This window comes from Sinocyclocheilus rhinocerous, unplaced genomic scaffold, assembly GCF_001515625.1.
Source record: "Sinocyclocheilus rhinocerous isolate Xijiao unplaced genomic scaffold, SAMN03320098_v1.1 scaffold1705, whole genome shotgun sequence".
Taxonomy (NCBI): Eukaryota; Metazoa; Chordata; class Actinopteri; order Cypriniformes; family Cyprinidae; genus Sinocyclocheilus; species Sinocyclocheilus rhinocerous.
This window is the reverse complement of record NW_015643585.1, coordinates 192,861-208,885: the sequence shown is the minus strand read 5'-3', so window position 1 is coordinate 208,885 and position 16,025 is coordinate 192,861. Positions and strand designations below refer to the sequence as shown.

General features: G+C 38.3%; 1 protein-coding gene and 1 long non-coding RNA gene across 2 annotated transcripts in view; both read left to right on the top strand.

The window, feature by feature from the left end:
* LOC107757436 (uncharacterized) overlaps positions 1-1,134 on the top strand; it is a 2,149-nt gene extending 1,015 nt beyond the window's left edge. Inside the window, exons 2-3 of the long non-coding RNA XR_001641937.1 lie at positions 736-863; positions 999-1,134. This is a non-coding gene — a long non-coding RNA (uncharacterized LOC107757436). The remainder of the gene's footprint in view (positions 1-735; positions 864-998) is intronic.
* A 6,507-nt stretch (positions 1,135-7,641) lies between these two features.
* The window catches only part of taf2 (TAF2 RNA polymerase II, TATA box binding protein (TBP)-associated factor), an 80,134-nt gene continuing 71,750 nt past the window's right edge, over positions 7,642-16,025 (top strand). The window contains exons 1-4 of the mRNA XM_016574918.1: positions 7,642-7,941; positions 8,080-8,134; positions 8,619-8,779; positions 9,182-9,300. Coding sequence (XP_016430404.1) covers positions 7,892-7,941; positions 8,080-8,134; positions 8,619-8,779; positions 9,182-9,300 — 385 coding nt within the window. The 5' untranslated portion in view covers positions 7,642-7,891. The remainder of the gene's footprint in view (positions 7,942-8,079; positions 8,135-8,618; positions 8,780-9,181; positions 9,301-16,025) is intronic.

Genomic DNA, 16,025 nt, shown 5'->3' with positions numbered 1-16,025 from the left:
ACACGACGAGAGACAATGGCAACATGATGGCTACTTATAGCAAACAATACAGGTCACATGACATGAACAAACCAATGGGGAACAAGACACATGACTAAGACTACCAATCAGAACATGACACATACACAAGGCAGAGATACATGAGGGCAAGGGAAGCATGACACTGACAGCATGAAACAATTACAAAATAAAAGACATGAAAACATGAACATGAAACAAAACCCAAACACCGCATTACAATTACTATCGGCCATGATTATTCTACTTTGTTAATTAAAAGGCTGTTTATATGCATATTCACTAATTGCTTAGGAGAAGCATAAGAGGCTGACAATTAGCTGAACATATCAAACCTGCATTTTAAAATCTTTATTTGAATGTGGCAATTAACATTTTTATTTTTAAATCTTTATTTGAATATGGCATCATATCGCGCTCTACAATATTTCTATGAATAAATCTCTGACAGAGACTATCAGCCAATCACTGTGTGCATAGTTAGTAAGCATGCTGACATCATCCATAGCAACAAGGTCAACCCCGCCCCCTTACTCTTAGCTTAACTCCCCCCAAGCCCTTCAGGACCTGATTGACTGTGCTGAAATGACTGTGAAGGAGAATGAAATGGGGGATGCAGGTTAGACTGTCAGAGTTCAGAATACGATTGTTTAGACTTCTCCATGTATTTTTTTTTTTCTGATGTTGCCATTTCTGTTTTTTTTTCTTTTTCCCCAGGATGGAACAGTGACATTGCTTCTATTCTTCTTTTACTTCATTTGATCCCACCTTCACCACAAGGCAGAAAGAGACCTGGAAAGATGTCCGCATCTCAAGCAGAAAAACACCTCATCATCTTCAAAAAGGTAAATTTGGTCTTTACTGTCATTACCTGTAGTCTGCCTAAAATCAATGTCTGTTGGGCTAATTGTATTGTGAAAAACTAATGTAGAGAGAGTCAGTTGGAGAGCTGGTTTTAATTTTAATTTTTTAATCTTTAGTCCGGGACTAACATACAAGACCACCTGGACTCCATTGAAGAAAGCACACAGCCATACCTGCTTGCCATGGGTCTAAAGAAGAACAGCATTCATGGATACATCATTCCCAACAAGAAAGCCATACCGTGCAAATCAGTGAGTGGTCTCAGTGCCTTTGATGAACTTTTCAGAGTGCACTTTGTGTTTGTTGCATCTTACAGCAAAGTCCTGCACAACATGTACATCTTTGTACAAACAACAGTTTTTCAGATTGACATTGGCAAGGTCAGCGTGCCCAAGAGTTGCTGAACTCAGAGCTAGATTCCTGCATTAGATTTGATTGCTGGGAAAAATGATTTGTTTTGTTTGTTTTTGTTGTCTGGAAAACACAAATGTTCTTGTTCAACATCTAAAGTTAATTCATGGGCTCTTGCCTGGCAAATCACTTTGACTAAAATGTGGTGAAGCAGGTTGCTGTTTAGAATTTGCAACTTTTTCAGGTTTTCGCAAACACTTAAAAAGAGTTCATGAAGGAAGTAAAGTTTTGTTATGTGTTGAAGATGATGCTGTTGTTCATAATACAGTTGGGCTACCAAGTAATACTGATGTGGCTACATGTTCAAAGGACAGTTCTTTGCCAGTTCCCGGCAAAAACACTACCGATTTGTGTGCATCAGCAATAGCACAATTGCAAGCTGCAGGTGTTAGTCAGACTACTGTTGATACTTTTGTTATGTCTATGGAGGAAGTAGTTCAAGACATCCAGGATCAAGTAAAAGAGACTAAATTGCTTATTTTCAGAAAACACGGACATTAAAAGTTCAATTGAGCAGTCATTTCATGAAATTGAAAACCCTTTCACCATGCTTAATTCCATATCTAAATGAAAATCATGTTTTACCAAAAAATGGGGAATTGTCCAGCCTGTGGAGAAAGTAATCAGATTTGACAACAGAAAAAACAGGACTACTGGAACTTATGAGCAAGTTGCAGTGACTGACAAGTTTGCCTATGTTCCAATACTCCAAACCTTACAGAACATTTTAAAGCACCCAAACACCACATGTAGGTTCAAGTCAGGTTTACCTAATAAAAAAGGTATTTACTCTGATATTGAAGATGGACTGTACATAAAAAGTCATCCCGTAGGTTTAGGGTTAGTAGAATGTTGACAAAGAAAGTGTTAGAAGATATTAAGCAGACAGTCTACTAGTACTCTACTAACTGCTAGTTGACATGTAGCTGCAAAGTTACTTGCTGTTAATAGAATGTCTAAAGTGGACTATCGAAATAAAGTGTTACCAAAAAGGGAATTCACAGATTAGGCGGTATATATTTTACTTTGAGAAATTTCCCACCACAATTTAATTAATCTCTAACAAACATACTGTGCACTTTTCCATGCCCAAGACATCAAAACATATGGATTTGACGCAATATTGGAACCTATTGTAAATGACACAAAAGTCCTTGAAAACAAGGTTATACAAGGACCTGCCGGATTTGTGCGTGGCAGCATTGTCCAAGTAACGGGAGATAATCTTGGTTTACATGGCCTTTTTGGATTTGTTGAATCTTTTAGAGCTCGGAATAACTGTAGGTTTTGTCTTGCTGAAAGGGAAGATTATCAAACTGTGTTCTGTGAAGATGAGCCAAATGTAACTTTCCGCACCAAAGAAACACACTTACGACACTGTGAAGCTCTACAATCAGACCCAACACTACATCAAGTTTGTGGTGTGAAACGTACATGTTTGTTAAACACTCTGCAGTACTTTAATATATCAGACAAGTTTTCTGTGGACATAATGCATGATATTTTAGAGGGGGTTGCTCAGTTTGAATTAAAACTTGTTTTAAAATATGTTCAAGCTAATTTTTGGACAGCGAAAGAGTTGGATGGCAGATTAAATTCATTTAATTATGGATACATGGAGAGGAGAAATCGGCCTCCTTCTGTAAAACTGGATGACGAGAGCAATGATTTGGGCATAAATGCAATACAGTGTTGGTGTCTACTCCGAAATGTACCGCTAATATATGGTGACATTGTGCCCCAAGACGATAAATACTGGCAATTACTACTACTTTTACTACAAATAGTGAACATTGTATTTTCTACCATTTTAACTGAAGGACTTACTGTTTATTTGAAACACTTAATTACTGAGCATCACAGGCTGTTCAAGTGCTTATTTCCAGGAAAGAATCTGCTACCTAAACATGATTTAATGTGTCACTACCCTCGGTGTATACGAAATATTGAGCCTATTGTTCACATGTGGTCAATGCGATACGAGTCCAAACACAATTTCTTAAAGACTAAACCAAATAAAGAAACCAAAATGTTTCAAGAACATAACTTAAGATGCTTGCCAAAAAATATCAGAATTTCATGGCATATAACTGGGAAGCCTTTAGCTATGACAGAATTGTACTTGGACCAGGAAAGAATGTCTGTGTCAGTGACTTGAATGAAAGTCTTCAGATTGCATCTAAGTTGAATATTCCTCCAGAAACAAATGTTCTCTCAGTGAAATGGGTGAAGTATAATGGAACGGAATATCGTTCTACCTTAATTATTTGTGGTCAGGTAGACCTTGATTTGCCAGTGTTTTATAAAATCAAGGATATTATTGTCAGAAATGAATGCGTGTTACTGGTTACATCGCAGTTCAAAACTGTTTGTTTTGATGAGCATCTTTTTGCCTACAGAATTGATCACAGACCCAGTGCATCTCTGAAAGTGTTTACTGTCAATGAACTCACTTATTACAAACCTTTTGATGTGCAGATGTCCTACGGGTCTGATAATTTATTTTGTTTTGTTGTACCCTACTGTAATCTTATTCAAATTTAGCTGTCACTTGTTCAGGTCTCTGTGAAGTTAATACGTTTGTTTTATCCATTTTGTATTTCTGTGCAACCCCTCATGAATTTGACTGAACTGTTGACTGTTGTTTTAAAGTAGCCACTTTGCCCAGTTTTTAAATAAAAATGAGTTATTATATCTGTCTGAAGACTCTTGATTTTAGATTTGATAATGTACATTGACACCATAGAACAATGTAAAAATAAATTTTGCACTAAAAGGAATACTTTCTTGATAACACTTTTAGAGTAATCCAAAGGAATAACAACAACACCAAAAGGTGTTAAATGACCCCTAGTGTAAAATTTTGATAACAATAGTAAGTGTAACAATCTACACCCTCAGTGTCATTTTTCAGCACTATAAGTGTCACGATCTGCTACGGTGCGGGAACACGGAGCAAGGAACGAAGAGACCAAGAGTACAGAAACCAAGGAATTTATTCATCTTCACGGGGAATCACACGTAGCACTGTAGACACAAACAATACCGGATGCTGGAGCACACACAGGGAACACTATTTATACACACAGGAGGAGGGGATGACGAGACACACCTGGGAGCAATGAAACATCATGGGAAACACCTGGGACAAATTAAACATGGGAAAGGAAGGCACATGAGGAAAACCACAAAACACGGAACAGAGTCTGACATAACGCCCCCCTCCAGAAGGCGTGTCCTCACGCCATATAACATCCAATGGGGAGGGGGGGTTGGGCACTCTGGGGGCCCCTCAGGACAGACACGGGACAGTGGGCCTCTAGAGCGGTACCCGTTCCGGGTGCCATGGCGGAGCCGGGGACTCGGGAGGCCAAGGCCAAGGCGGAGCCGGGGACTCGGGAGGCCATGGCGGAGCAGGGGAATCGGGAGGCCAAGGCGGATCTGGGGACTCCGAATTTATTCATCTTCACGGGGAATCACACGTAGCACTGTAGACACAAACAATACCGGACGCTGTAGCACACACAGGGAACACTATTTATACACACAGGAGGAGGGGATGACGAGACACACCTGGGAGCAATGAAACATCATGGGAAACACCTGGGACAAATTAAACATGGGAAAGGAAGGCACATGAGGAAAACAACCACAAAACACGGAACAGAGTCTGACAATAAGGTGCCATTTTAACAACCCTACAAACAGTGTACTTTTAACTCTGGACAGATTGGGATCATATATGATCTTTAGTAGTGTTAAAATTAACACTTTAAGTGTTAAATTGACACTGCTGATTTTACTGTGCAGGAGCAGCATTATATACCAGGAAAACAAAACAAAAATAAATAAATAAAAAAATCTGATAAAATGGCTAAAGAAGCACTTGAAGGAAGGAAATGGCAACAAAAGTGGAATGACAGTAAAACAAGAAGACATTTTTTATAATATATTATAAAAATGTCTACTTAAGTTTTTAATAATTCTACTTTGTCTTATGGTATTTTGTATATATACAAAATACCATTTCCTCTCTACAGATTAGATCATTTTAACAAGATTAAAGATGGGCCACACAAAACTTATTTCTACACTTCATAATAGGTAGCCTAAACACACTACAGGGTTATGTGAAATATGCCAAGAAAAGGAAACTTGATTATGTGTTGCTATTCCTCTCTAGGTATGAACAAGAAAGGAATTATTTACAAAGAGAATTACTGAACATAGGATGCAAAGAATTGACAGTTGGCAAATTATTATGTACAAAACAAGGATATGGTATAATTATAAAAGCAGTTTCAAAATTCATCAAGAATAGTGGACTCATATATAAAATTTAGATGAAATCACTTAAAGGGGTCATATGATGTTGCTAAAAAGAACATTATTTTGTATATTTGGTGTAATGAAATGTGTTTATGCGGCTTAAAATAAAAAAAAAAACACATTATTTTCCACAAACTGTACATTATTGTTTCCCTTTCATGGGAACTTCGAACTGCGTCCTCTAGGGGTCGCTATGGGGAACGCCTCGTCGTGACCCGTGTCTGAAGCATACATTGAAAAAACACCAACTCGTTGGCCGGCGACAGCTATGACGTCACTACCGGTGCGACTATAGTATAAATAGGCGCCGGGAGCACACATCATTCTCTTCTTCGTCTTCACTGACCGGTCTGTTTGAAGCGTGCATTCCAAAAAGCAAAGTAAGAGCTTTTTCTTTCCTACTATGGCGAGCACTAGCGAAGCGTTTAGAACTGTACGTTATTGTTTCTCCTCTATGCCCCGCCTTTCTGAAATGTGTCGATTTTTACAAAGCTCATCGGTCTGAAAAGCGAGGTGTGCTGTGATTGGCCAGCTATCCAGTGCGTTGTGATTGGCCGAATTCCTCAAGCGTGTGACGGAAATGTTACGTCCCTTACCATATTGTGATGCCTGCGGCAACCACGTGTGACGACCCCGGGCTGGACTCCGCTTCTTCCATGGTGAAAGCCGATCCGGCGATCCACAGCGTGCAGTTGATGTATTTCCTCAGCGACCAGCATGGATCAGCTCTAGGCATGACGAAGCGGATATCGTCCTCTTTTGGAAGGCCAAACAAAGTAGTTTCGCTTTCACAACAAAACACACAGCGTCTCCACAACATGGCCGCGGTGGCAACAGCGAGAATAAAAGTTTTCTTTCTTTGCGTGAACATTTGGGCGGTGTTATGCAAATCTTCCCACATAGTGTGGGGGCGTGTTAGAACGAGCCATTTTAGGTAGGCGTGGTTGACTCTTAACTTTTATAAAGAATATCTCTTTGGATTTGAGACTTTAGTCTTTGCAACTTTACAGATCTTCTTTATGCACCAAGAGCTTGTAACACTCCAAAGAGAAAGGAAAAATTTAAATCGCATCATATGACCCCTTTAACACTCCAGCACAGATGATGGCGGAATGCACCTAAAACGTTAGTATGCGACCCGCCAGTAATCCACAGAAGAAGAAGAAGAAAAAGAAGAAGAAGACGCGCCCCCTTGAGGTAGATAGATAATCGAGTTACATCCGAGAACCCTGGACTTAACACCCTACTGGGGAATGCGAATACTGTAACAGTTGATCATGTACTACTTCGTTGTATAAAACACAACTGTGAGAGATGCCACCTTATTCAGTCATTGAAGAAAGTAAAACACATAGGTAAAACACCATGATTTTACTTTATCAGGTTTATTAGGGAAAACAGCTAATAAGATGATGATATTATTATTACATTTGTAAAAGAAACTAAATTATATAAAAGAATATAGTCTTTTTGAGTGTATTTTATTTGTTTTGTTTTAATTTCTAGTTTGTTTATTTGTTTTGCTTGGTTTTGTTTTATTTTGTCTTACAAGCAAAATCCTGATCCATCAGGACTCCATTCCAGACGGTGGCGGTAATGCACAAATCAGTTAGGTTGCCAACCGCCAATAAACACCAAAGAAGAAGAAGAAGAAGAAGCAGAAGAAGAAGAAGAAGAAGAAGAAGAAGAAAAACATTTTTAAGGTTTTAATAAAATAGTCAAGTGAAATAAATAGTAAAGTCTAATTTGATTTTATTAAAGAGACGGGACTGATAAATAGAATATAAAACTCTGTTCCACACTCCGGAGCTGAAGGTGGCGGTAATGCGCCTATTTACGTTGGTTGCCAGCCGCCGTTAAAAACCAAGAAGAAGAAGAAGAACAAGAACCCTTAGGCGCGGGAGCCGGGAGGGCAAAACCTGTTGTCTGGATCCACACTCCGGAGCAGATGGTGGCGGTAATGCACCAAATACGCTGGATGCCAACCGCCGTTAAACATTAAGAAGAAGAAGAAGAAGAAGAAGCCGGGAGGGCGAAGGTTACGGTTACAAACAAAATGGCTGAAGACATGCAGAAAAAGGATAGTTCTGTTGCTGATTTTTTTTTTGCGCTTTACAGTCATTTCACAAATTAAAACGTAACAAGACGGACTACAGCTATGTTTGAGCAAGAAATAACTTGTCTTTAGTATTTCAAACAAGTAGAACTTAAGGATTTAATGAAACGGAACCTGTTAAAGAGGGTTTGAGTGAATAAACTGAAGAGCAGCATGAACCGCAAGAAAGACAAGGGCTTTGAGAGCCCACGACCATATAAACTATAAGTATCAAATACACTATTCTCACAGCATGCATGAATATGATTGCAGTTGTGTTTACTTGCCAAATCAGGATAGATTATTAAAATCATAATTTGCCGTCGCATGGATTTAACACTACTGTTTGTTTATCTTTTTACAACCCATCAGGTAGTCTGCATCAACAACATCAATTTTCAGAGAAAGTCTGTCATTGTGAGTAGTCATTTATATTCTGATTCTATGTAGATTCTGAACATGATGTGTGTATATGAAGCAGAAAATGGGAAATAGGCAGACTTTTAATATGCAGTATGTTGAAAAATTAAAACGTGTTAAGTTTGAGACAAGACTTTAAAAAACTTTATTTAAAATTGTAATACTGAACAGATTATAATACAGTCTGATAATTATAAATGTCATGAAGCTTAATTTTTTTAACTATTAACAAATGTTGATAAAATGTTAAAATATATTTTGATTATGGCATTGATAAATGTGCCAGAATTATTAATATATACAGTAGTCAACATTTGAAGTGGATCAGAAAAGTTCATCAAAGTTGTCCTAAGACAAGAATGCATTTTGGTTTTAGGACAACTTTGATGAAAGGTTTTGATCCACTTCAAATGTTGACTAGTGTATGTATGTGTGTGTGTGTGTATATATGTATATATAAACATTCATTCTCTCTGAATAGGGTTATGTGGAGCTGACCATCTTTCCAACAGTGATGAACCTGAACCGTATTAAATTGAATAGCAAGCAGTGCCGTATCTACAGGGTGAGAGTGAATGATCTTGAGGCTCCATTCATTTACAACGACCCTACACTGGAGGTCTGCCATCATGAATCCAAGCAGTAAGCTCAGTTATGAACTTTCTATTTTTCAAAAAATGGACACTAAGTTATATTAAATGAGAGGAATCTTTGTTTCAAATTTAAGAAAACTAAATTTAAACAAACACTGTTAACAAATGTTTCTGAGACATTTAATTCCAAAATTTAAAAAAAGAAGAATTTTAGGTCCTTTATGCATTATTTTCATGTTTATGTTTTCACATTCATTTTTGCATTTATATTTTTTCTTATTTTAATTATTGTGGAGTGAAATATGACCCACACGGTTCTTTTTGAAATTCACCTGTGTATCTGTCATCTGTCAGTATTTAATTTCTCATTAGTAGTAATGTTTTGGAAATCAAGTCTGCTCTTGTCTTCATCTTGCTACATATTTTCTCTGTATCACTGTGTGGTTAACAGGAGGAACCTGAACTATTTCTCCAGTGCTTACACAGCAGCTGTTAGTGCTGTAGATCCAGATGCTGGAAATGGGGAACTTTCCATTAAAGTTCCTTCTGAGCTCTGGAAACAAGGAGATGGTGAGTAGATCAAGCGATATGAAGTTTTAAAGTCGGCATGAAATCAAAATTGACAATTCTTATTTTTTGATGGAATACTGTAGTGTTTATTATAAATAATTTATCCGTGCACTTCATTATTTTTTTTTTAATTCATGTGCCCTTGTAATCTTTAATCAAAAGCGTTAACCTACCCTCCCCCTCAAAATGACTCCTCTACTCTTCCGGTCACGAGCTATGGCGCAAGGGCGGAGCTATCTGGAACTGCCAACAGCTGCAGTGACATTAGTGACGTTTGGGGGGAAAAGCTGAAGCTGTTGCTTCACTTTAGTTTATAGTACTGACACCAGTCATGAGGGAGTACGTTACCCTTAAACATTGAAAAGATATTAGGATATTATGACAACATTACTCTTAGGACATCGCAAACTAATTTGATTTTTTTTATGAATATGACTTAACTTGATGGAGGACGATCTCAGTCTCTCTCTCTCTCTCACATGTTTTGTGCCATTGATCGTCGTCGTCTTCCTTAATAAATAAAACATTTATTCATGCTTTGGTGTCGGCGGTGAATCCAGTGGAGCGAAAACCCCCACCACTAACTGCAAACTGGCATCTTAGATCTACCTCCATTTTGTTGGCAACGCCCCAACTTCCAACGATCCAATCAATTCCCGAAGGACGAACTCAAGTCCCGCCCTCTCATTTCAGATGCTGTTTCACTCGACACTCGATATACGTCACAGTAGAGAAGAAAAGACAATTGCAACTTCCGTTTCATGCCGACTTTAATATGGAGTTTGGAAACTAAAGTTTCCATGTCTGTTTGAAATAGTTATGGCTCGATTCTTTTGTAATTTAAAGGTCCCATATTGTCAAAACTGAAATTCCCTGGCTTTTTTCACGATAACTGAGGTCTAGGGGCTATTTAACTACCATATAAGTTTCAAAACAGACAGTCCACAGTAAAATGCACACAGCCTGCTTAAAGTTCTAGCTATGCTTTTCTGATGTTCACTGAAGTTTTCCGTGTCTTTTTCCCTTGTCACTTGAAATGTTTCCATTTTGAATCGTTGTTACCAAAGGCGAGACACGTGAGGAAAAAATAAATGATCAGTTGTGGGACTATATTCTGTCATAAATCGCATACCATTCATTGTTGGAACTTTCTACCGTCTGTTACTGGAAATTAAATTAAATTACTGGTTGATATGTCCCGATTTCAATAAAGTTTACACACGCTTTTGGTCTGTGAATTAGAACTCGCTCGGGACGTGCGCTGTCTGTGGAGGTTTGGCCAGGACCGGTTCCAGAATTAAATCAACATGTTCCGTCCATTGCCAATCACTGCTATTTCGAGAGTGAATCCCGCGTAAATATGAGGATGTCATTCCCGAAACTTTGCAAGGTGTAGCCTGTGTGTCCGAAAAACGAAAGTTTCATGCAAATTCTGAATGGATTATACCCTAGAAAGTGCGCAAAGCGCGCTCCCTTTATCACTAAAAAGCGTCACTCATCTTCGTTCATCGCGATCTTACAAAGTTCCATTATAATCAATGAAGCTCTCTAAACTGCACAATTAATCTCTTATTTACATCGCGTCTGCACTTAGTCATGAGATGATTCACAAGCTTGCAAAACTGCACTTAAAAACTGCAGTGCTTTCAGCGGTGAGTGAATTCTGACAAAACGTTTCTGATTGGCCATTGCGTTCAAGAAATCAACAGATATATCTGTGATTGGTTACATTGCTCAATGCTGCAAAAAAACGTTGAGGGTATTTAGCGCTTGGCTAAACGGGGCCGACATCAGGGATTCCATGACTAACAATCCATAATTATATGCTATAATTAAATGTACCATTTTGATGGCGGATTGTAATCCAGAAATGTGAATGAAATTAAATTATATTCCAGTTTTAAATGTGCTTCTGATTACAGATAGCCTGGGATTACACAAGATTTGTATTTTAAAGACAACCAGTTCGAAGGAGCATAATTTGCTTTTTGGGTTAAAATAATTTCTTAATATGAAATTGGAATGGTATGACAATTAGATATTAGACTGTACAGAAATTGAAATCAAAATGTTGTTAACATTAATAATTTGAGAATAAAGTATAGCAATAATAATAATTTGCATGGTTTGATGTGATATGAGCAAACCAATCTTTAGATTAAATCACCATTGGTAGCGCGATTTATTGTAGGCTAATGCTTTTTTCCTCAATTGGTCAAAACAAAAGTGCCATAGTTGTTACTTACTTGTTCAGATGACAATATATGGTGAAAATGCTTATTTGGTTCATATATTCCAAGACGTAGGCTAGAATCTGAGACTGCAAAGTACAGTAAATATCCACACCAGTGCGGTGACTGACTGTAACCATGAACTTAGGACTGGGTGGTGGCGCTTTTTTGGTCATTCAGTGTTTCTGTAAAAAAAAAAGGGGAAAAAAACTAACAATAATACTGATAAGATGATGATGATGATATTAACAATAATAATAATACAAATTCTACTAATAAGAACAGTATAAAATGCACTAAGGATTAACGAGCTGCTGGATTCATGAATATTAATCAGGTTGTGTGCGTTCGCTCAAACTGATTTGCTGAAATCAAAACAGGGACGATAATAGGTGAGCACCAGCCAATGAGATTGCCGTTTGCGCAGTAGATCCGTTCTTAAAAGCTGAAAAAATCCAAAGGAACACCGTTATTTTGACAGGAAAATACAACAAAGAATATCGTTTACATGTAGCACGTCAATTCTGCAAGACTCTCTCGCTCTCTCTGCTCACACCAAAGCGACGGCGAGTCGTGCGCCGTTACACTAGAGTTTACGGTACGTCAAACACGGGTGCGCTGTGCATCCATTGAGATGAACTGAAAAAAAGCACAGATCGCTTGACGGTAGTGTGTTCGGAGAGTGAAAATATTTCTGTGCTAAACTTATACTTAAAATCTGAGAATTTATTAGCCATTGGCTAATATTAGACATCTAGTCACCCAGAGTGAAGATTTATTCGCATATGTGAGTGATTTACTCGCAATGTAGAGCGTTGTTATTTGATCCCCTGCTGATTTTGTAAGTTTGCCCACTTAAAAAGAAATGAAGGATCTGTAATTTTGATGGTAGGTTTATTTTAATGGATAGAGACAGAATACCGACCAAAAAATCCAGAAAAAACACATTATATAAAGGTTAGAGATTGATTTGCATTTCAGTGAGTGAAATAAGTATTTGATCCCCTACCAACCAGCAAGAATTCTGGCTCCTACAGACTGGTTATGTGCCCATGTGGACAGAGGTGGAAACATTATGCTTTGGGGCTGTTTTTCTGCTAAGACTACAGGATGACTTCACCGCATTGAGGGGCAAATGGACGGGGCCATGTACTGTAAAATCTTGGACGAGAACCTCCTTCCCTCAGCCAGAACACTGAAGGCGGGTCATGGATAAGTCTTCAAGGATTAGGGCTGCACGATTTGGAGAAAAACATATAAACTCTTTAAACTTTTAAGAACCCAAACACACTGTAAACAATTCTACATCAGTAAAGACCATAACCTACATTAAGGTTGAAACTAGGGATGCACCGATACTGGGCCCGATACTGAGCTCCTGTACTCGTACTCGTACTCGTTAAAATGCCCCGATACCAAACGCCGATACCACACAGCATGTGATAAGCGCCGTATTCAAACAAAGAAACACCAACAACAGAACAACAGACAGAAATCCAGAAAAAACACATTATATAAAGGTTAGAGATTGATTTGCATTTCAGTGAGTGAAATAAGTATTTGATCCCCTACCAACCAGCAAGAATTCTGGCTCCCACAGATTGGTTATGTGCCCATGTGGAACACAGATTAGTCCTGCCACTTTTGAATTTACTCCTAATGTCAGCTCGTTAGGTGTATAATACACCTGTCCACACAATCTGTATCTTCTATTCCAACCTCTCCCACCACCATGGGCAAGACCAAAGAGCTGTCAAAGGATGTCAGAGACAAGATTGTAGATCTGCACAAGGCTTCAATGGGCTTCAAGACCATCAGCAAGAAGCTTGGTGAGAAGGAGACAACTGTTGGTGCGATTATTCGGAAATGGAAGAAATACAAAACAACCATCAATCGGTAAGGATAAGGATGTAAGGGGTAAGGATGATCATGAGAAAGGTGAGGGATCAGGCCCGAACTACACAGGAGGAGCTTGTTAATGATCTTAAGGCAGTTGGGACCACAGTCACCAAGCAAACCATTGGTAACACAAAATGGACTGAAATCCTGCAGCACCCGCAAGGACAGTGAAGGTCAAGGACACATGATTGAACATACTGATCTGAACACTGAGACTTGAACAGTAACACACCTGTGTGCCTAACATTCATTCATAGTGTTAACACTCATACTACTTTTATATCTTGTGGTTTTGTATGTTATAAAACATTAAACAAACATCCTGTCGATTTGAGACATTTTGACAATGAAATTACACATATTTCAAAATGTTTCACTTGATTTCAAACATGTAGTCAGGAATTATTAGAAAAGTCTTAGTAAAATGTGTACAAGTTATGTCACAATAACAACAACAACAACAGATGCAAGTAATCTTAGGCTACTCATCAGAGTGATATTCTCCACTGGATCTAGCTGCGCGACGCATTGCGTTGTGAGGTACATTCTGGGTAGTTTCTCTCAGCGCGTCGTCTTCTAGAAACAAAAAGTAGCCGGGCTGAACTCTTCACATTTGTTTACGCGGAGGCGATGTGGGCGTTTACATGCGCGAGCAAACATCTGTCATGACAAATTAAGAAAATAACTACAGTATCTTAGTTAAATTAACAATATATAAACTCTATATATTTCTCATGTCTTTGAGGCAAGTATTCGCTGAGATTCAGGTTTTGAGATATTTAGGTCTTTTTTTTAAATTTTGCTCTTCTGCAGACACACTTTGTTGGGAAGTTGAACTGCTGCTCCCGCTCGTGCTTATCTTTTCCAAATGGCGTTACTTGCTGGTTCAGTCAGCGCGTGCAGTGTTAAAATGCCCCCTATTGGTTAAACTCTGCATCAAAGTAAAATGTGCATGAAGCAAACTGTCAAAAACTAAGTAGATGCTTGTTACATATTTGATAGTCCTTCATCGAAATAATCACAGCTCTTGCGATTTGAAAATCGCACCCTTTCAAATTGCGATTTCGGTTTACAAACGATTAATCGTGCAGGCCTATCAAGGATTACAATGACCCAAAACATACCGCCAAGACAGCAAAGGAATGGCACAAGAAGCAGCACATTAAGGTCATGGAGTGGCCTAGCCAGTCTTCAGACCTCAATCCTATAGAAAATCTGTGGAGGGAGCTGAAACTTTGAGTTGCCAAACAACAGCCAAGAAACCTTAAGGATTTAGAGAGGATCTGTAAAGAGGAGTGGATCAAAATCCCTCCTGAGATGTGTGCAAACCTGGTGACCAACTACAAAAAACGTCTTACATCTGTGCTTGCCAACAAGGGTTTCTGCACCAAGTACTAAGTCATGTTTTGCTTGGGGATCAAATACTTATTTCACTCACTGAAATGCAAATCAATTTCTAACATTTATATAATGTGTTTTTTCTGGATTTTTTGGTTGGTATTCTGTCTCTTTACGTTAAAATAAACCTACCATAAAAATGACAGACCCTTAATTTTTTTGTAAGTGGGCAAACTTACAAAATCAACAGGGGATCAAATAAATATTTTCTCCACTGTTGTAGCAAGTTTATTAGACTATACTGCATCATGACATCTTGCCAACACTAAGTGATAAAGTTGACCATTCATGCCAAGTAACACACAGCCTCACTGCAAGCACTCTCTAAAGTTGAGATGGAAGGGAAGAAGCGGCAGATCCTTTCTTTCATAATGTCACGTACATCTGGGTTTAACTGACTATCGAAAAATAAAAAATGTAGGTTGGGACTTGGGCTGTGTTCCAGTCCGTTTTTTATGCCCTTCACTCGCAAACTTCCCTCCGTCTCGTTTACTCGGATGTACGTCATTGATTATGTTGCATGATTGCCCACTACTGGCGGAACCCTTGGAATGGGCTTAATTGGAACGTCCTAAGCCCTTGATCACTTAGAATCCGCTGTGGAGTTGGTTTATTGTTTACACTTTTTCCCTTACGAATTTGTTTGGTGCAGCATTCTATATGTATATAGGTATGCTTGGGCTGTTATAAATGTAAAAAAAAATTATTTATAGATTTGTTTGGGGGTGGGGATAAATTAAACTCGATCTGCGATGATGTCACAATTAGTGGTTCAACGGATCACAAATCTCACGGTTCGGATCACATTACGGTTTTTGACCCACGGATCGGATCATTTTTAGGATCAGGAATAAAAGAAAAATATTTCAATTCAACTTGCTTTCCATGTATTACTTAAAGCGAAGTACTGCTTTGATACCACAGCAAATATTACTAGAGTAACTAAGAAAGTTTAAACATGATTAAAGAGACAAGAGAACAGCCAGTAAAAATAAGAACAAATACACAAATTACAAGCATAGATAAATACAACAGAATGTTACAATTAAAATAAGGTTGGTAGTATTCAAATACAGAAATGTAATAATTAGGGAAAATAACACTGCATAGTGTTCACTGTATAAATTAAATATAGATTTTTATCACAGCTGTTTTGTTGTTTGATGATCATTAATGACAGCAGCAGTATTTATAGGC